Source organism: Pelophylax lessonae, assembly GCF_965119305.1.
Source record: "Pelophylax lessonae genome assembly, chromosome: 3".
Lineage (NCBI taxonomy): Eukaryota > Metazoa > Chordata > Amphibia > Anura > Ranidae > Pelophylax > Pelophylax lessonae.
In genome coordinates, this window is record NC_138770.1 from 467976917 (window position 1) to 467999344 (window position 22428).

Genomic DNA, 22428 nt, shown 5'->3' on the forward strand with positions numbered 1-22428 from the left:
AATCAGTGCTATAAATATGCACTGTTACTGTAAAAATACACTGGTAGTGAAGGGGTTAACTTTATTTGGGAGGGAGGGGCTGTGTGTGTCCCTAGGGGCGTGCTTTCTACTGTGATTGGCTGTGGCTTGAGCTGTAAGGACACTGATCAACGGTTCTACATAGTAGATCCATCTGATCAGTGTTTTTACACCGAGGAGAATGACAGGTGGCTTGTTTACACAAGCCGCCTGACTTTCTCCCTCTCCCCCGACGATCGCCGAGTGACCGGCGGACATCGGGTCCGCCAGTCACACGCGCGGGGGGGGGGGGGGGGGGTCCGTGACCGAGCGGGAGCGCGCCTCCGCGGGCGCGCGCTCGCTCCCCAGACCCTCCCAGGCTAGTGACGTTAATTAACGTCACTCTGCCTGGTCGGCAAGCGGTTAATGACCAGGCCATTTTTTGCGATTCGGCACTGCGTTATTTTAACTGACAATTGCGCAGTTGAGTAACGCTGTACCCTAACAAAATTGATGTCCCTTTTTCCCCACAAATAGAGCTTTCTTTTGGTAGTATTTGATCACCTGTGCGATTTTTAATTTTTGCGCTATAAACACAAAAAGAGTGACAATTGTGGGGGGGGGGGGGGGAAATAATTTTTCACTTTCTGCTATATAACATTTCCCCCCCCCCCCCCAAAATGTAAAAATCTAATTTTTTCATCCTTTTAGGCCAATTTGTATTGTGCTATATATTTTTGGTAAAAAAAACATCCCAATAAGCATATTTTGATTGGTTTGCTTAAAAGGTATTGTGTCTACAACTTGGGGGAAAGATTTATGTCATTTTATTTTTTTTTTCTACTAGTAATAGCGGCGATCTGTGATTTTTAGTGGGACTGCGACATTGTGGCGGACAGATCGGACCCCTAACTGACATTTTTGACACTTTTGGGGGGACCAGTGACATTACTGCAGTAATTAGTGCTAAAAATATGCACTGGCAGGAAAGGGGTTAACCCAGGGGTGATCACAGGGTTAAGTGTGAGCCTAGGGGAGTGTTTTCTAACTGTATGGGGGAGGAACTTGTAGAATCAACACAGAGACCTGTGATCCCGAACAGAAGGATCACAGGCACTCGGTGTTCATTCCAGAGTGAACCACGGTCTGCTGTGTTTACAACAGCAGATAGTCGTTCTCCCTCAGTGGAGAACACTCGCGAGTGCCCGGTGGCAATCGCGACCGCCGGCCCCATAGATCGGCTTCCCCGCTTCCTAATGGGGGTGGGGAAGCACAGGTACAGCAGTTTGCGCAGCTGAGCCAGCCTGCCACAGTATATCTGCAGCTGACGGTCGGCAAGTGGTTAAGCTGAGATGTAATACGTTTTCAAGCTTCCAAAAGCTAGGTACACATGGGCTGAAAACGTTCAGTTCGGTAGTTACTGGCCGCGTTTTGGCCTGTATGTACAGCTCCTTGTAACGACCAGCTTCTGTCAAACAAGCAAGCTGGAAAACTAACCAATGGCTGCAAAAAAAAGGGGGTAGTCCCCCTGTTAGAACACAATAGCTCAGCTATAACATTGGATGTGTAGTATGGTGATCAGTAATTATTTTTTTTTTCGTTCAGACTGCTGGGTTGAACGCGAAAAGAAAAAAAAAAATTCCCATGTGTACTCGGGTGACACGGAGCTCAAGTTCATTGTACAAAGGTTAAAGCGCTGCAAGATTTTTAAATAAATCATGTAAATTGCAGTCGGTTTATAAAAATTTACTAGTATATGGTCTCTCAAAATTTAATTTACATTTCTGTTTTCACTTCCTTTCAATGTAGCAGGTTTTGTTTTCTTCATTTCTGGGAATCCTACCAGTCCCCCTTCATCCTGACAATGCCAAGCGTGTTAGCACATCTATGCTGGTCATACTGAATACCAGTGCATCCTTCTAGCTGACACAAGAAGTTTGGTCTATGGATGGCGTATCTTTTTTCCTGTGGTCAGTTTAGCTGGAACTCCTCTGTTGCAAGAATGGGCTGCCATAAGGCTGTGAAAGTGGCTGAGAACCACTAGCCAATCACAGCCTGCCGAGGCAGCCTATAGCTGTTTTAAACTTATAGAAGGAATGTCCTTCTGGAACACAACGCACACAGACAGAGAAGGTACTTCCCGCTGTGTGAGAGACACATCCCCAGATAATGCAAAGAGGAGCTGACGACGTCTGTGACATAAGGGGGTGGGGCCTCCCGGTGACATCACCGGGAGACCACGCCCCTAATGGCTATATAATAAGCTGCAGAGACCGGAGAGCGGCATAATCATCGGGACAGCGTCGGAGGAGGACCAGAGGAAGAAGAAGACCAGAGGAGGCAAAAGAGCAGAAGAGCGGAGGGGAGAAGAGTGGAGAGGAGAAGACTGGATGAAGATTTTTAATAAACTTTTCAAAACGTCTCCTGTCATTATTTACATACACTGCCTTTTATGGGGTGAATGGGTAGGGGTACAATGTAGCCCATACCCATTCACATAGGGAGGGGGTCCAGGATCTGGGGGGCCCCTTGTTAAAGTGGACTTCCAGATTCCGATGAGCCCCCTGCCCGCAGACCCCCACAACCACCGGCCAGGGCTGTGGGAATGAGGCCCTTGTCCTCATTAACATGGGGGCAAGGTGCTTTGGGGTGGGGGGGGGGTGCAGAGCCCCCCCTGCACCAAAGCACCCACACCCCCCCCCATGTTGAGGGCGTGTGGCCTGGTATGGTCCAGGGGGGCGGGGCCGCTCGCTCGTTCGTCCCCCTCCCCTTTCCTGGGCTGCATGCTCGGATAAGGGTTTGGTGTGGAATTTGGGGGGGGACCCCACGTCGTTGAGGCTACCCTCAAGTTCCATACCAGACACGAAGGGCCTGGTTTGGAACCTGGGGGGGGAACCCCACGCAGTTTTTTTTCCCCATTTTGGCGTTGAGGTCCCCCTCAAGATTCTCACAGCGCAAGTCGCACCGCAAGCCGGATCATCCTGATCCGACTAGCGGTGCGCCTTCAATTCAAATCAATAGGCTCACATAGGGAACCATTGATTTTGAATGGAGGCAGAAAAACGCTGCTAAAAGCAACGTGGCCAAACGTGCAATAACGCAAATGGAAAAAGCTACTAAAAGCACGTTTTTACAGCTGCTTTTTCCTGGCGTCAAGCAACAGCTTTGGAGCGCGTTTTTATGACGCCCTGTGTGCATGGAGCCTAATATTTCAAATAAAACATGGAGTTTGTCATGGGATAACAGCTCCACACTGATTCCAGGTTTGAAGTGGATGTAAACTCATCCATTTTACAATTTCAAAAACAGTTACATTTCCAGCATGTGCCGGAAATCTAACACTTCCATTGGTTGTGCTCTCAACCAAACTGTCAAGCCATAACTGATCACATGTTCAGCATCATGACAGTTGTAGATCAAAACGAGGCCAAGATGGCAGCTTCCTTGGCTAAAAACAGCTTTTGTAGCTATGTAGATAACTGACTTTTAAAAATGATTTTGCTCCTAATCTGTAAGAGGCATGTCATGTAGTAAATAGTTTTTACGTACATCATGACAGGACACCTATACATAAAATAGCCTTAAACTGTTGCCATCTCTTCACAACTACAGTTCACATCGACCAGAAATAAAATTCCTATCCCCATAGAAGGGTGCATGGAACATGAAATCTGATAACTTCTCTAAGTAAATTTAGTATTAGTTACACAAAACCATGCTAGAGAAATTAATGGCTTGACTGTTCTTTACTGAAGCTTACTGGGGAGTTTAAATTTGTAACTCAAATAACAAGGTACAGGACACATTATGGATTCAACTACATACTCATAAATTTGGTGTTGGATTGAGTAAAAAAAATATTTATATATATTGTTAACACATACCTTCTGCTTCTTCCATCTTCCTAATTTCTTTTAGCACAGGCTGTATATTTAGATACAGTCTATGACTATTACTGAGCAGATGCAAAAGGTGTTGTGATCGAAAGGGACAACCCGTGTAGTAAACCAGTTTCCGGGCTGACGGCAATCCATCAGGCTGAATCTCAAATTTCTTACCCTTCAAACAAATTACACGTATTTTAGAAACTCCAGAAAATAAACAGAAGTGTTACTATACAAAACTATTTCTTAGCAAATGTAATGTCTGATAGGAAAGCCTTATATTCTAGGAATAGTTTTGCATGAAATAGTCTTGGATAATGTACACACCAAAGTACAAAAACAGAAAAACAGAAAATGTACACGCAATAGTGTAAAACTTGCTGATGTTCAAGAACTGTGTGTTATGTTATGTATATAGACATAACGTGGGTCCAGTGCTCCTTTAATATAGACCATGAATAATGGTAACCTGAACAATATAGTTAAAACCTATTAATGGTTTTAAATCTGTTAAAGAGGAAGTAAACCCTCCTCAGGAAGTTGTACCTATAGGTAAGCCTATGATAAGGCTTACCTATAGGTACTGTAAATATCTCCTAAACTTGCACCGTTTAGGAGATATTTACCTTTAATGGAGCCAGTGACGTCACTGGCGCATGCGCTCTGAAGGAACGGCTGATCGTGCCGTTCCTTCAGAGCCCCGTGCCGTGACCGTCGGCTCCCGCGCGCGTGCGCGGGAGTGACGTCACCGCGGCTCCGGCCAATCAGATGGCCGGATGCCGCGATCCCGGAAGACGGGCGACATGTCATGTCGCCCGTCATACAGGTAAGAGAGCGGCACGGCGGGGGCTCGTTCTAAGGTAAGTATTTCATAATGAGCTAGTATGCGATGCATACTAGCTCATTATGTCTTTCTCTTGCAGGTTGTAAAAAAAAAAAAAATTTTTTAAAACGAAAGCAAGAAAAAAACATTGTATAAATACAAGTCATCAGTTTTAGAAATTACTAATTTTCTTGCTCCCAAAGAAAAAAATTAAATAAAGAAAATGTTTTAAAAAAAAAGGGAAAACTACTAACAAAATGCTAAACATTAGACCCCGGCCATGAAGAGCAAGATCAATCCAAACCTAAAATAAGAACAACTATAATTTTTATCTACTTACAAGAAAGGTAAGCTTCCCCACATTTGACCATGGGAAATCATAGAGAAGTTGACGAATATGGTCAATTTCCTGCATAAAAAATAAAATAAAATAAAAAGTGTTCACAACTTCCATCCTTGACAATAAAAAACAATATACTACACATTCCCATATAATGTAGGGGACCCAATTTAAAAATTGGCTGTGAGAATGCCTTAAGCATTTGCACAGCCTAATTTATTTCTGATCACTAGCCCTATCTAATATGATATTTTCCTGATTAAAATATTTCAGGAAAATATTGCTTAATGGCCACTAGATGGAGGTGAAGCCCAAACTATAGCTAAAGCAATTTACATTTTGGATAGAGAGGTGTTTAAACCTTACAATGTCCTGTTTGTCTCCTATATCTAAATGTCAGGACATGAGAAGAGAGACAAGAAAATGTGGCACCAAGTCCATGGTCCAATACCTATTGGTATTCTGCGAGGCTACTGAAATCCTGATCAGCGGAGGGGCCTAAAAGGAGTCAGACTGCTATCGTGGACAACAGTGGATTGACTGGAGAGGGACTAAAAATAGGCTTTTTTGTCCTGTGCTGCTGCAGGATTCTGAACAGTGAAGTAGCTAAAGAGGACTCCGCATTCTGCACTAGGCAACCGAAGAGCAGCAGGAAAGGTAATAAATTAGGCAGGGGTGGGCCCAAGATTGAGAGGGGCTGTGCTAGGCTGGGAAAAGCAGACTAAACTCCGCCAGCATCCCAACCTTGGATCCATGAACTATACGCAGCACTGATGTGATGACATCAGCACTTTCTGATAGATCTACAGTAGGGCGCTAAGGCAACTAGTCATCCAGAACACACAAAGAGGCTGAGGTAACTGGTTCCTAAAGGCAGAAAATAGATGCTGCAAGTTTTAAATATACAGGTATGCAACACTGTTTTGGAGAAGCGCTCATGAAATGGCATAAACTAATCCATTGCTTTTCCCTAGAGTTAGAGCACTGCCTGCCTCATTGGAGATGTGCTGCTCATACTAAGAAACAGCAATGGTTTTGGCATTAACTTGTGAGCCCCTTGTACTGGTGGGCTAATTTAACTGTTTCACTTACCCTTAAGGGTAAGAAAATGTTGGACAGAATTATAATGAAATCATCCTAAAGTTAAATACTTTAGGCTTAATTATAATGAAATCATCCTAAAGTTAAATACTTTAGGCTTGAAATAACAGATTTAAATACAAACACATTTCATTTTCCTAATATATTCAACCACGGTATATGTTTTCCTGGTGCTGGCAATGAGCTAATTTCACATAAACCTGATCCTAAAACAGAAATGGCAATTATTAAATGAATGTTTTACACCAGATACAGTCAGGTCCATGAATATTGGGACATCGACACAATTCTAATCTTTTTGGCTCTATACACCACCACAATGGATTTGAAATAAAACAAACAAGATGTGCTTTAACTGCAGACATTGAGCTTTAATTTGAGGGTATTTACATCCAAATCAGGTGAAAGGTGTAGGAATTACAACAGTTTGTATATGTGCCTCCCACTTTTTAAGGGACCAAAAGTAATGGGACAATTGGCTGCTCAGCTGTTCCATGGCCAGGTGTGTGTTTATTCCCTCATTATCCCATTTACAAGGAGCAGATAAAAGGTCCAGAGTTAATTTCAAGTGTGCTATTTGCATTTGGAATCTGTTGCTGTCAACTTTCAATATGAGATCCAAAGAGCTGTCACTATCAGTGAAGCAAGCCATGATTAGGCTGAAAAAACAAAACAAACCCATCAGAGAGATAGCAAAAACATTAGGTGTGGCCAAATTAACTGTTTGGAACATCCTTAAAAAGAAAGAACGCACCGGTGAGCTCAGCAACACCAAAAGTGTGGTGGATGACTGAAGAATTCAATCCCTGGTGAAGAAAACACCCTTCACAACAGTTGGCCAGATCAAGAACACTCTCCAGGAGGTAGGTGTATGTGTGTCAAAGTCAAACAATCAAGAGAAGACTTCACCAGAGTGAATACAGAGGGTTAACCACAAGATGTAAACCATTGGTGAGCCTCAAAAACAGGAAGGCCAGATTAGAGTTTGCCAAACAACATCTAAAAAAGCCTTCACAGTTCTGGAACAACATCCTATGGACAGATGAGACCAAGATCAACTTGAGTGATATGAAGAGAAGAGTATGGAGAAGGAAAGGAACTGCTCATGATCCAAAGCATACCACCTCATCAGTGAAGTATGGTGGTGGTAGTGTCATGGCCTGGGCATGTATGGCTGCCAATGGAAGTGGTTCTCTTGTATTTGTTGATGATGTGACTGCTGACAAAAGCAGCCGGATGAATTCTGAAGTGTTTCGGGCAATATTATCTGCTCATATTCAGCCAAATGCTTCAGAACTCATTGTACGGCGCTTCACAGTGCAGATGGACAACGACCCGAAGCATACTGCGAAAGCAACCACCGTTTTTTAAGGGAAAGAAGTGGAATATTATGCAATGGCCAAGTCAATCACCTGACCTGAATCCGATTGAGCATGCATTTTACTTGCTGAAGACTAAACTGAAGGGAAAATGCCCCAAGAACAAGCAGGAACTGAAGACAGTTGCAGTAGAGGCCAGGCAGAGCATCACCAGAGATGAAACCCAGCTTCTGGTGATGTCTATGCATTCCAGACTTCAAGCTGTAATTGACTGCAAAGGATTTGTGGTGGTGTATAGAGCCAAAAAGATTATAATTGTGTCGATGTCCCAATATTTATGGACCTGACTGTATGTACTATTTAGGATACGTATACTTTTGGTCAAAAAAAGAAAACTAAAAACTCCTCCAAGATATAAAAAACATACCACATATTTCTTTCAAAGTTTGCTGGTTAAACGGAGAAGTACAGCCAAAGCTCGTTTGGCTGTACTTCTGTGGATCACAGGAGTGCAGTTCATTTTACACTCCTGTGACCTGTTTCAGCAGAGAGTCTGCTCTCTGCTGATGTGCAGGAAGCGGTGCAGGCTCATCACGACCAGAGTCAGGATCTGCCCAAATGCCTGGATCGGCACTAAGCTCAGCCTCTCAGCAAGACGATAAGAGCCTGAGCCGACTGCTCCTGCCCCCTCTACAGCCCAACGCTCCAGTGAGCGAGGAGGGGGCAGAGCAGAGAGCTTCTGACTGACAGTCATCAGCTCTCTGCTCACGGAGCTGTAAAAGCAGAGCGATCAGCAGTGTTCGAACGATTGGTTCTCGGTGTTCGAGGCGCTGAGGGACAGATGCAGCATCAGACCAATGCTGCATCCAACTAGTTAGGTATGAATCTAAAAAAAAACAACAATACAATACATATCTTTTATTCTTTAAGGCAAGATTGTTTGTAAAGGATACTGTGTATTTTTAACAAATTTGACTGGACCACCATGCCTGTGTCCCTTTATCAATGTAGGAAATGAGGTTACAGACCTTTAGGATTTCACAAACCGTATGCTGACTGGCTAAGGCCCTGTGGCTTTGTTTACATCCTCTGCTGCCCCAAGCATGTGCTGGCACCTGCCATACAGCTATAGCATTGACTTCAGAGACATTTAGGTTTTTATTAAAAAAAAGGTAGTGGGTAGGGCTTTTTTTCCCTAAAAGTACACCTATCCTTTAATAGATACTTGAAGCTGATGTGATTTTGCTGAACTGTTCGATAAAAGGAAATTCTAGTACAACGTAGAAAATTAAACCTTTTTTACTGTATGCAAATAGGTCTTATAACTGCCGTTCTAAAAAAAAGTATTACCTGGTAAATATGAATTCCTCGAAGAGTTACACCAAGAATAATAGAAGGTCTGTCTTCTTTCTTGTCCTATGAAAAAAGATTTGCAGAAGTCAATTTTAGTGATTTAGCAACATGCATATCCATGTATAGATTCAACAGTTTTTCAGATATTGCTGGCAGAAAGTAGAAGAGTTTACATAAGAGGTTTGCCTATTGCTCCAGGATGAACATAAAAATCCCTCAGCAAGTTGCCTGGATCTCCTTTTTGTCACTTTATAAAAGCTTTGGACAAGTATAATCAATAAACGTACTGCTGCTTAGAAGACATTTTAAATGTTCGAAAATCAGAAAGTCAACTCAAAGTATACTGTAGGTAAGAGGAAGTAGGCTTGTCCAGCCTCTCAATGCATGAACCAAGATAACAGAGGGAGAGAAGGCTGAAAGTACAGGAAAATCAAGAGGTGGTAGGAACGGGGATGCTGGCATATCTGGAGGTGGTATCACTGGTTCAGATACATCATTTGGAGTATTCTGTCCAGTTCTGGTCGCCAGTCCTCAGGAGGGATGTGTTGGAGCTGGAGAGAGTCCAGAGAAGGGCAACTAAACTAATTAGGGGATTGGAAGACCTTAATTATGAAGAGCGTCTGCAATCGCTTGATTTATTCTCCCTGGAGAAGAGACGCCTGAGAGGGGACAACATGATAGCAATTTATAAATACCTCAATGGTGATCTCGAGGGCATACAATGCGATTAGAGGAGAAGCGTTTTAACCTCAGGCAACGCAGGGGGTTCTTTACTGTTAGGGCTACAAGATTGTGGAATTCTCTACCACAAGAGTTAGTTTCTGCAGGAAGTATGGCTACTTTCAAAGACTCTTAGACGTACATCTCAAGGATCAGAACATTCAGGGGTATGAGAGATGATTACGGCCATACACACCTACACAGGTTGAACTGGATGGACTATTGTCCTTATTCAACCTCAACTACTATGTAACTATATGTAACTATGGGAAAAGTGAACTGAGAAAAATATGGCGAGCAGTTAGGCATACCTATTGGTTATTTAAAACCAAGTAAGTGTTTCCACACTAGATATGGAGAAACGAATATTTTCAACAGCTGGATGGCCTGGTGTACAACAGAAACACCTGGTTAAAAAATAAGAGCAATGGGCAGGTAGGCTGTGCATGAAGTATGTCTTTCATGAGATTTTACTGCAGTACACCTTTGGGCAAGTCAAGTCATTTTCTCTTAAAAAGGTCATTTTCCAGTGTAACAGCAGTAACATCATTTTTTCAGTGTTTTACCACCATATAGAATTAAGTTACACTTATTTTGTCCGTTTTAATTATTTGTTTGCTCATAAAAAATGGAAGACGACATTTTCTATGCTTGTGTCTTCGAGTACTTCATAATATATTCATAGCCATTCAGGCACGTTGTGAGGATCCAACTCCTTTGTCTTGCACACAATACCAAATGGACAAGTTACTTTCCTTTCATTATCTATATAAGATTATGTTCCCCTAGGGAAAACAATTACTAACAAAGCACACTTTTACCGTTCATATGGCTATGTGCACTTCTATAATGCTTTCTGTATACATTTCCAAATACAACATTTTAGATGTGTTAAATTTGATCGAAGTATAATATATATTCATCTCTATTTGTTCTGGTGACCATTGTCAGCAGGACTGAAAGTCACAAAAAATCTAACATTTTGATTTGTCACCGGAAGAATAGAGGACAAAATACTCCAATGTGTTCTAGAGTAACTATCTAAAATTGGATTTCCTTCTCTGTTTGAGGAGATTTCCTCACTTTCTGTTTTGTTTCAATGACAGGAAGTGAAAAGAGAGTTCCCCAATGAGTCATAGACAGAAAAAACAAACAGCTGACAGGGTCTTAAATATTGATTACTACCTCCAACATAAAAAAGGCTTTGGCTTAGCCATATGTTAATGTGTAATGTGTTAACATCTAGTAAACGGCGTAAAGGCCAAGTCACCCTTTAAGAACATGTTACACCTGTATTTATGGGTTAACATGCAACATGTTGTTAAGCACCCACCCCCAGAATCCCCCTTGGTGGGGAGATACGGGCAGACAGCTGCAGGAGGAGTTTATAGGAGCCTGGGATTGCACACATGGACTCTTGTGAAAAACCTAAAGAAAAAGATTTTACTGTAACTGCAGAAACCTTTTCTTTATTGTCCATTGACGGATATAAGAATTGTAGAGATCCTGGAACATCCAAAAGCAGTCCAACTGAGGGGTGGGCAAAAGCCACTAAAAAAACCAACAGAGTGGAGATCATACTGCAACAGTGCCTAAATGAAGGCCAAATAATAAACAGGCCCATCAATTTGGAAATGATCCTGACCAAAGGGAGGGCAACCTGGTGCTCCAGATTACTGCAGATAAATACCACTAAGTGGAAGAAAGTGCTACCAGAAGGAGCTATGGGTCTCATTTAGTGAATAGGAACCACCAAACAATCCACTTAACCACTTCTGGACCGGAAGGATTTGCCCCCCTAATGACCAGGCCATTTTTTACCATTCTGAAAAAAAAAAAAAAAAAAATATTTTTCACATTCTGCTATATAACATTCCCAAAAAAAAAATCAAATAAGTTGGTCAACAAAACATTGAGAGAGAAAAAAAAAAAGGGACATACTATGCACAATATCGGGGGGAAAAAAAATTGGACAACTCTAAGGGAAAAACTAAGACCTAGCATGCCTAAACCTTGACTTCAGGGAAAGAAAGTTTGGACAGAACATGTCCATGAAAAAGACAAACTGGTTAAGTTCAGTATTCCCGACTCTTGACTGCAGGAAGAGGAGATCCAAGAAAAGACAGCACAGTACCTGATGGACAACTAATTTCTTCAAGAAATATACAAGGATGTGAGCACCCTTACAACATCAAAATGTAAAAAGGAGAGAAGGAAAAGAACCCTCAGATTGCTAGAAAACCCCCAAAAAAGTGCTAACACTGAATCCTTCTAGTGGAGAGGGTGGGGTGATCACCTTTTATGAAAAGGTAAGAAGGTATAAGAATATATCAAGGATGCAAAGGAATCCTTCCAAGAAACACATGGTAACCATGATGCAATCCAGCCTAGTTAGTTATAAAATAAGATAGACACAATTCGGGAGGAGCTCTCCAATGTGCAGAAACCTCCCCCACTTACCAACCCATATCCACAGGTACAATTATTACTTCCTTCGTTCCACCCTACTAGTATTAACGAGGCTGCTGTACTTTTATCCAACACCCATCTAACCACCTGCCCCTGGATCCTGCTCCCTCGCACATGCTACGCTCACCCTCTGACTCTATTCTGCGCTCTCTAACTCACATCTTCAACCTCTCCCTCTCTTCTGGCATCTCCCTAATTCTCTAAAACACGCGCTATTCACTCCCATCCTTAAAAAGCCCTCACTGGACCCCACCAAACTTCACTATCTACGCCCCATATCCTTACTCCCCTTCTCCACCAAACTCCTTGAACAATTAGTCTACAACCAACTGAGTGACCATCTGACTAAGAACAATCTTGATCCCCTTCAGTCCGGATTTCGCCCTCAACATTCCACTGAAACTACTCTCCTTAAACTCACAAACGACCTGCTAACAGCTAACACCAATGGACACTATTCTGTACTACTCCTCCTGGACCTCTCTGTTGCCTTTGACACACCCCCTCCTTCTCAAAAAACTCCTCTCCTTTGGCCTCCGTGACTGTACTCTCCACTGGTTCTCATCCTACCTATCCCAACGCACCTCAAGTGCTACTTACAACTCTACTAACTCCTCTCCTCTTCCTTTCTCTGTTGGGGTCCTCCAAGGTTCTGTCCTTGGACCACTCCTTTTCTTAATCTACACCTCCTCCCTGGGTCAGCTGATTGCCTCCCATGGCTTTCAATATCATCTCTACGCTGATGACACCCAAATCTATCTCTCCACCCCTCAGCTCACTCCTTTAGTCTCCTCACGCATCACCAGCTTACTAACAGACATATCAGCCTGGATGTCACATCACTTTCTCAAACTCAACTATCCAAAACCGAGCTCATGATATTTTCTCCCCCACGGTCCCTTCCCCTGATTTCTCTGTCAACATCAACGGCACAACTATCAACCCGTCCACCCATGCCAAGGTCCTAGGTATAATCCTGGACTAAACTATCCTTTCAGCCACACATCCAGTCACTGTCCAAAGCTTGCCGCCTCAACCTCCGCAAACATCTCCAAGAAACGTCCCTTCCTAACCAATGATGCCACAAAGCTTCTAATCCACTCCCTGGTCATCTCTCGTCTCGATTACTGCAACTCCATTCTCATTGGCTTATCTTTAAAAAGACTATCCCCCCTTCAGTCCATCATGAACGCTGCTGCCAGGCTCATCCACCTTGCAAACCGCTCTGTGTCTGCTACCCCTCTTTGCCACTCCCTCTATTGGCTGCCACTCAACCAATGACATAAATTCAAGTTACTAACCATAACTTACAAAGCCATCCATAACTTGGCGCCCAGCTACATCACTAATCTGGTCTCAAAATACCAACCAACTCATTCTCTTCATTCCTCCCAGGACCTCCTGCTCTCTAGCTCCCTTGTAACCACTTCCCATGGACAACTCGTTCTCTCTTGTTCCTCCAGGACTTCTCCCGAGATTCTCCCATCCTCTGGAATGCTCTACCTCCATCTGTCTGACTTTCTCCTACTTTGTCTACTTTCAGAGGATCCCTGAAAACACATCTCTTCAGAGAAACTTATCTGGCAACCACCTAACAACTGTACTTTTATTTTCTCCATCAGCCCATCCCCCACAGTTATTACCTCTTGTATCCCTTGACAGTCCCTCTTAGATTGTAAGCTCTAATGAACAGGGCCCTCTGATTCCTACTGTATTAAAGTGTATTGTATTTGTACTGTCTACCCTCAAGTTGTAAAGCGCTGCGTAAACTGTCGGCGCTATATAAATACTATATAATAATAATAATACCGTCTTGTGTGATGACCAGCTGGCCATCTGGTAGGGAAAGAGCCCCAATAGTAGGGACTGAGGGACGTACATTACTAATTTTGGCTAGGAGTCGACCGGTCTGCTCCCCCTTCTCAAAAAAAGTCACCCTGGAAAAGAAACGCCTCCTCTCCGCTTTCATACTAAATTCTTTGTTCAGAGCATCCTGCGCTGACAGCCTGGAGGCCCTTGAACTTTCTGTAGGATTAGCGATATACTCCTCCTCCTCCCTTACGGGCTTGTTGAACCATCCGTTCCTCCTGGGCTTTCATATTAGATTGAATATATTTTATTTAAGAAATCAAGACGCCTCTGAGGAAACACTTGAAGGCATCCCACCAAACTAGGCTGTCATCACACATATTGTTATTATCGAAGAAAAGTTCAATTTGGGTTTATATAGAGTTATCTGCAGGAAGCAGTTTCAGCCAAAAGACATTCAACCACCATGGGGCTCTTACAAGATTGACCAGTGGTCTTACAGTGATCCACACCAACAATGGGGAGTGATCAGACACTCCTCTCTCGCATACTCTATCCGGCGTACCAAGGAGAAGGCAGGCCCGGTTCCCACACAAAGGTCTCTGCGCGACAGAGAGGAATGAGTTTTAGAAAAACAGGAGAATTGAATTGTATTGGGATATTTCATGTGCCACATATCCATCTAGCCCAACTTCACCACAAAACAGGAAAGAGCTTTGCCCCTGGACAGGGTCGGCTGGGGAGATGGAGGTTGTCTATCCATTTTGGAATCTAGTATACCATTGAAATCTCCTATCACATAAACCGGAGCATCCGGTTTGTTGAGTGTAAAGGAGACCAATTCCCATAGCACCACGGAGGAGAATAGAGAAGGAATATACACCACCGCCAACACACAAGTGACAGTAAACCGTATAAAAACACATAGCACCCTTCAGGATCTACTTGTGATTGGAATTCCTGGAAGGCAAGGGACCTGTGCACCAAAACACTCACCCCCCTAGAATAGGAGGTGTGAGTAGAATGATACGCTCAGCCCACCCAGGAATAGCCTAGGCAACACAAGAATTCTCTTAAAAGATACATCTGCTGCAGTCCAACAATCGCAGGGTGATATTTACGAAGGATTGTGGACACCATTGTCCTCTTCAAGGGATTGCCAAGGCCCCTAACGTTCCATGAAACCACAGGAACTTCAGCCATGGGGAAATCTGTAGTAGTATCTTGACAAATTAACTAGATATTGTGACCACATTTGGTTGATAAGCTGTACTGCGAAAAAATCTTCTGAAATAGGTAGCCCCAGATAAAGCACTTGAGTGATAAAGTTGACATGATTGACATCTCAAAACAAAAATTAGCAAAAGAGTAGAACAAAATGTAGACACACACAATGGTGCCTTAACCCAAACCAACTGTTGAGTGAGTACCCAAACTTGTCCAAACAAAAAAGTGAATCTATATCTTTGTCCACTTGCCACATATCTCCTGGATTGTACCCCGCTCTGCCATCCACCAAAAGGCACGCACAGAGTTGGGAGTAATCAGATAAAGCCATTAAGAATATACTTTACAGGGAGCATAGCAAGTTCTGTAACACAAAGTTTTTTGTCCCCGGCCGGGGTAGATACTTGAATCCTCCTAGGCAGTTGGTCAATAGCTGCCATTGCAGGTTAGGAGGCATTGAATCTACTTTCAGGCTTCCAGGTCATCCCTATGACGTTGCTGAAGAGAGGGCTCATGAACATCCAGCCAATCCACCGCGTCAGCAGCCATATCGAAAAAGTGCACCCTGCCATCTGCAATGACTCTCAGACAGGCTGGATAGAGCATAGCATAGATCACTCACAGTCAATGTAGCCTTTGCTTGACATCCAAAAATTTGGAGCATTGTCTTTGCACCTCCAATGAAAAATCAGAATAAAATGACACCTTGGCTCCATTGAACCAGATATAAGGCTGCTCTGTCAGGGTGCCATTGTCTAGCCTGTAGAGGTCTGTGCATACCTCCATTGATATGCCTCCACAGACCATCACTGACCCACCACCAAAGCGGTGGTGCTGAACGATGTTGCAGGCAGCATAACGTTCTCCACGGCTTCTCCAGACCCTTTCACATGTGTCACATGTGCTCAGGGTGAACTTGCTCTCATTTGTGAAAAGCACAGGGCGCCAGAGACGGACCTGCCAATTCTGGTGTTCAATGGCAAATGCCAATCAAGCTCAAATGGTGCCCGGCAGTGAGCATAGGGCCCACTAGAGGAGGTCAGGCCCTCAGGCCACCCTCGTGAAGTCTGTTTCTGATTGTTTGGTCAGAGACATTCACACCAGTAGCCTGCTGGAGGTCATTTTGTAGGGCTCTGGCAGTGCTCATCCTGTTCCTCAGTGCACAAAGGAACAGATACCAGTTCTACTGATGGGTTAAGGACCTTCTACGGCTCTGTCCAGCTCTCCTAGAGTAACTGCCTGTCTCCTGGAATCTCCTTCATGGTTTTTAGGCTGTGCTGGGAGACCCAGAAAACCTTCTGGCAATGGCACGTATAGATGTGCCATCCTGGAGGAGTTGAACTGCCTGTGCAACCTCTATATGGTCCAGGTATTACCTCATGCTAATAAGTAGTGACAATGACTATAGTCAAATGCAAAACTAGTGAAAAACAGTAAGAAAAAATGAGTAGGTAAAAACTAATTTCAGTTGCCTCCACCTGTAAAACCATTGCCGTTTTGGGGGGGTTGTCTCGTTGTTGCCCATATAGTGCACATTGTTAATTTCATTAAAACAAAAGCAGCTGAAACTCATTGACAACCCCCTCCGCTACTTACCGACCAGATCAATATCCCAGGAGTTAACTGACTTGATTCTGTACTCTGATTTAAAAGTGTTCCTTTAATTTTCTTTTGAGCAGTGTATAATTATCACCACAAAGAGATTTAGGTTTTCTAGCCTGGGAGGTGCTGCTTCAGGATGTAGAACCATCACAATACCCATGACTAGTTTTTTAAAAGAGGAGCTCCAGCCCCCCCCCCCCCCCCCAAAATAAAAATAAAATTAAAAGTCAGCAGCTAAATGCCCTCACCCAAGCCAATTTTTCAATTGGCTATTGGGTGCTTGAGCCGCCATCCCGACTAAAGAAAACTGGTACTGTAGCCTTGCAGCTTCAGAGTCGCTTACCTACTGTGCATGTGCAAATTGCGCTGCACTTTATGAATGTGCCACAATCTTCTGGGACCCAGAAGGCTGCGGGGGAAGCGGGGGGACTTGGGGACCGCACCTCTTGTTCAGTTCGCTGGCGGTGAACTGAGCTGGAAGTGGGACTGGGTACCTGTCACAACCATGTAGACCAGATCCTGGACCTACAGAACACAGTGGCAACACTGCGTGGCATCAACAACCTGGAAAGGAGCTTGGACATTACCTATCAGGCGCTGGCAGGGGCCAGCATAGAGGAGGGAGGAATAGAGGAGACGCAAGCAGCAGAGGTACGCAGCTGGGTGACTGTTAGGAATGTTAGTGGGAGGAGAGTCAGGGAGGCCAATCCTGAGTTGGTTGACCCTAACAAATCTGCCGAGTTGCAGGTTGAGGGGGATATCAACTCAGGGGTGGCAGAGCTGGAGCATGCACCCTCCCCCAGCTGCCAGGGGATGGACGGATCCAGGAAGAAGGGGGGCCGTAACTCAGGAAAGGTTAGAAAGGTTGTGGTAGTGGGGGACTCAATTATCAAGAGGACAGAGAGGGCAATCTGTAAAAAAGATCTCGTGAACCGAACAGTTTGTTGTTTACCGGGCGCCCGCGTTCGGCATATCGCAGATCTGGCAGACAGATTGTTGTGCGGGGCTGGGGAGGACCCAGCGGTCATGGTGCATGTGGGCACTAATGACAAAGTTAAAGGTAGGTGGAGGATCCTTAAGAACGATTTCAGGGACTTAGGTAATAGATTGAGGAAAAGGACCTCCAAGGTGGTTTTCTCTGAAATACTGCCTGTACCTCGAGCCACACAGGAGAGGCAGAAGGAGATTAGGGAACTTAACAAGTGGCTGAGGAACTGGTGTAGGAAGGAGGGGTTTGGGTTCCTGGAGAACTGGGCTGACTTCTCAGTCGGCTACCGGCTCTTTAGTAAGGATGGGCTGCACCTTAATGGGGACGGTACAGCTCTTTTGGGGAGAAAGATGGCCACCAAGTTGGAGGGGATTTAAAACTAGGAGACGGGGGGGGAGGGCTCAGAAGAGTCAGTCAGGAGGGAGCAGAGGACAGAAGGCAGCTGTAGTGTCAGCAGCGACAGTAGGTCCACAATGTCAATTGGCAGAGTAGGTCCACAATGTCAATTGGCAGGTCTGTGCGGGAAAATCTCAGACCAAAACAGGAATAAACATAACCACCAATTGCGCTTAACTTCCGTAAAACTAAGAGGGGTATATGCTAATGCCAGGAGCCTAGCTAATAAAATGGATGAGTTGGAAATGTTAGTACATGAGGAGGACATAGACCTTGTGGGAATAACAGAGACTTGGTTCGACCCCTCACATGACTGGCTGGCCAATATCCAAGGGTATTCGGTGTACCGGAAGGACAGGGTAGGAAAAAGAGGGGGAGGGGTATGTCTCTATGTCAAGAACAATATAAAGGTGATATAAAGGAGTGACATTACGGATGGGATGAGCATGGATTTAGAATCTGTGTGGGTTGAACTCCATGAGGAAGGAGAAAAGGGGAAAGTAATTGTGGGGGTTTGCTATAGGCCACCTAACCAAGGGGAGGAGGTAGAGCTGGAATTTTTAGCACTAATGGGTAAAGTGGCAAAATTGGGATCAGTCATCATATTGGGGGACTTCAATTATCCCGACATTGACTGGGAAGAGGGGACTACACACTCACAGAAGGCCCGTCTATTCACGGAAACCTTACTGGATAATTACATGTCACAGTTGGTGGATTCCCCTACCAGAGAAAAAGCAGTCCTGGATCTATTGCTCACTAATGACCCTGACCTAATCTCGAAGGTAGGAGTCCAGGACAACCTGGGCTCTAGCGATCACAGGATGATCACATTTAGTATAAATAACAATATAACAAGGCAAGTGGGGAATATAAGAACCCTAAACTTCAGAAAGGCAAACTTTCCAAAATTGTACTCATTGATGGAAAGGGTAAACTGGGACCAAACCCTGGGATCCCTGACCACAGAGGAAAAATGGGAATGCTTTAGGAACATATTAAGCAAAGGCAGCTTGCAGTGCATTCCTATGGGAAATAAATTTAGAAGAGACAAAGCCAAACCTGGCTGGCTAAACCCTAGCGTCAAAAAACTTATTAGGGGAAAAAAATTGGCCTTCAAGAAGTATAAATCAGAGGGCACAGTATCGGCTTTCGAGCAATACAAGGAGGCAAATAAGAAAAGTAAACAAGAAATCAAGATGGCTAAAATCAACTTTGAGAGACAAATAGCAGAGGATAGTAAAAAAAACCTAAAGAAATTCTTTAAATATATCAACAGCAAAAAAAACTAGGGCAGAGCATATTGCACACATAATTAACAATGATGGGAGGATGGTTACAGAGGACACTGAAAAAGCAACCGTGCTGAATGCTTTTTTCTCGTCAGTCTTTACACAGGAAACGGAGGGGTACACTGACCATGACTGTATGGTTAGTAGTAATACACAGGACTTGCCACTATGGCTAACAGAGGGTGAAATCAGGGAAAGGCTGGATAAACTTAACACAAACAAATCACCAGGTCCGGATGGCATACATCCGAGAGTACTCAAGGAACTCAGTAAAGTTATATCAAGACCACTGTTACTGTCAACGTGATTCCGATATTCAAAAAGGGCCAGAGGCATATCCCGGGAAATTATAGGCCTGTCAGTTTGACATTAATAGTATGTAAACTTCTGGAGGGGATGATAAGGGACTATATCGTAGAGTTTGCTAAAGACAACAACATCATCAGCAGTAATCAACACGGGTTTACAAATTGGCGTTCTTGTCAAACCAATCTCTTAACATTCTATGAGGAGGTGAGCTGTGAGCTAGATAGGGGCAGACCAGTGGATGTGGTGTACTTGGATTTCGCTAAGGCGTTTGATACAGTTCCCCACAAGCGCTTAATTTATAAAATAAGGTCTGCAGGTATCGATAGCAGGGTTTGCTCTTGGATACGGAATTGGCTTAAAAGGCGTGTCCAAAGGGTAGTAATAAACAGCGCATACTCAGACTGGTCTGAGGTGGTAAGCGGGGTCCCCCAAGGCTCAGTCTTGGGACCAACCTTGTTCAATTTATTCATAAACAACATTGAGGTCGGGATCAGGAGTTCGATATCAGTTTTTGCAGATGACACAAAATTGGCCAGGGCAATAACTGCACAGCATGAAGCAGATATCCTACAGAATGACCTGGACAAAATTACAGAGTGGGCAACGACATGGCAAATGAGGTTTAACGTGGAGAAGTGTAAGGTTTTGCACTTGGGGACTAAAAACATAAAAACACAATACACGTTAGGAGGGGAACCCTTGGGGGAATCAAAAATGGAGAAGGATCTGGGAGTCTTGGTTGATGATAGATTAGGCAACAGCATGCAATGTCAAGTGGCAGCTGCCAAAGCCAGCAGAACATTAGCATGCATAAAGAAAGGGATGTATTCCAGAGATAAGACTATAATCCTTCCACTTTATAAAACTCTGGTCCGACCGCATCTGGAGTATTCCGTCCAGTTCTGGTCGCCAGTCCTCAGGAGGGATGTGTTGGAGCTGGAGAGAGTCCAGAGAAGGGCAACTAAACTAATTAGGGGATTGGAGGACCTTGACTATGAAGAGCGTCTACAATCGCTCGATTTATTCTCCCTGGAGAAGAGACGTCTGAGGGGGGACATGATAGCAATTTATAAATATCTTAATGGGGATCCCAGCTTAGAAAAAAAGCTGTTCATTCGAAGGGATTGCATGAGGACTCGAGGGCATACAATGCGATTAGAGGAGAAGCGTTTTAACCTCAGGCAACGAGGAGGGTTCTTTACTGTTAGGGCAACAAGATTGTGGAATTCTCTACCACAAGAGTTGGTTTCTGCGGGTAGTATGGTGGCTTTCAAAAGACTCTTAGACTTACATCTCAAGGATCAGAACATTCAGGGGTATGTGAGATGATTACAGCCACACACACCTACACAGGTTGAACTGGATGGACTATTGTCTTTATTCAACCTCACCTACTATGTAACTATGTACCCGCTACCCCCCCCCCCCAAAAGGTGCCAAATGTGGCAGTAGAGGGGGAGGGAGGCAGACTAGCGGAGCTTCCCCTTTTGGGTGCAGCTCCACTTTAAGCTACCTAAAAATGTCTCACTTAAGTTAATGGTTTCACCTGGAAACCTATTTACTGCAGGCGGTACTGTAGAAAAAGTTATGAAATCCCCAGAGATGACAACATGGAAGATGAGGGAGGACTTTGCTCAGTGGTAGGTAGAGCAGTTTAAATCTCAGGACTGAATGGACAGAAATACAAATCCTCTGAGAGGTAAAACTGGTCGTATATATAAATTAGACCTGTGTATTTAGTAATTTGCCTGGAGTTCAGGCTTAAAACATTCATGAGTGAACATGAGTAAGCAACACATTACTTATACGTATACGTAAAAAACACTGCTTTTTTATCCTCTTACCTTTAGTAGTCTATAATAATGAACAGGTACATCTTCCAGAACACAGGCCTCTCTAATGAAATTTAGAACTGCTTCCTTCACAGACATTCCTTGAAGTTCCTTGTGCACCTCAGGAGCATGCTTCAATATATAATCAGCCCCCCTTTTTGCAATGATCTGTGAAAAATAAGAATTTTGTCTACTTACAAAGATTTTTCTATTTTTAGAATAAAACATCTCTCATGCAACTACTCATGCAAGATACACCTGCTTGAAAAACCTAGTTAGGCCAGTTGCACATGAGAGTAAAAAAGGCTTGGTTTTTTACTGATCTGAAATGAGAGGCATTGTTGTCTATGGGACAGGGCACACAGCTAAGTAAAGATCAATAATACAGCATTGAGTACAGAGCAGTAAAAACATAGAAAATGTTACATTTGATTGCAGTAATTTACTTGCATGTTTTTTTCGTTTACGCAAGTAGTAGACACAGTTCCCCACACACGACTAATGTGTAAGGTAAAGTCTACTGGCTTGGAAAGATCAGTTTGTAAATGGATAGAAAATTGGCTAAAAGATAGAATTCGGAGAGTAGTGGTTAATGATTCTTACTCTGAATGGTCTAAGGTTATCAGTGGTGTACCCCAAGGTTCAGTGTTGGGACCCTTACTTTTTTATTATCTTTATAAATGATATAGGGTCTGGGATTAAAAGTAGCATTTCAGTCTTTGCATATGACACCAAGCTTTGCAGTGGAAAAACTTCCATACAGGATGTCTCAAACTTACAAGCTGACCTCAATGCACTTTTATTGGTCAACGATGTGGCAAATGAGGTTTAATGTTGATAAATGTAAAGTTATGCACTTGGGGGCTAAGAATATGCATGCATCATACATACTAGGTGGAGTAGTACTGGGGGAATCCATAGCAGAGAAGGATCTGGGTGTTCTGGTGGATCCTAAGCTTAATAATAG

At 43.7% G+C, this 22428-nt stretch overlaps 1 protein-coding gene across 1 annotated transcript in view; it reads right to left on the minus strand.

Annotated features, from left to right (window-relative positions):
• FRMD1 (FERM domain containing 1) overlaps positions 1-22428 on the minus strand; it is an 84585-nt gene that overhangs the window by 18113 nt on the left and 44044 nt on the right. The window contains exons 6-9 of the mRNA XM_082252127.1: positions 21474-21629; positions 8815-8880; positions 5045-5113; positions 3882-4056 (exon numbers count right to left, since the gene is read on the minus strand). Of these exons, the coding sequence (XP_082108253.1) occupies positions 3882-4056; positions 5045-5113; positions 8815-8880; positions 21474-21629 (466 nt within the window). The remainder of the gene's footprint in view (positions 1-3881; positions 4057-5044; positions 5114-8814; positions 8881-21473; positions 21630-22428) is intronic.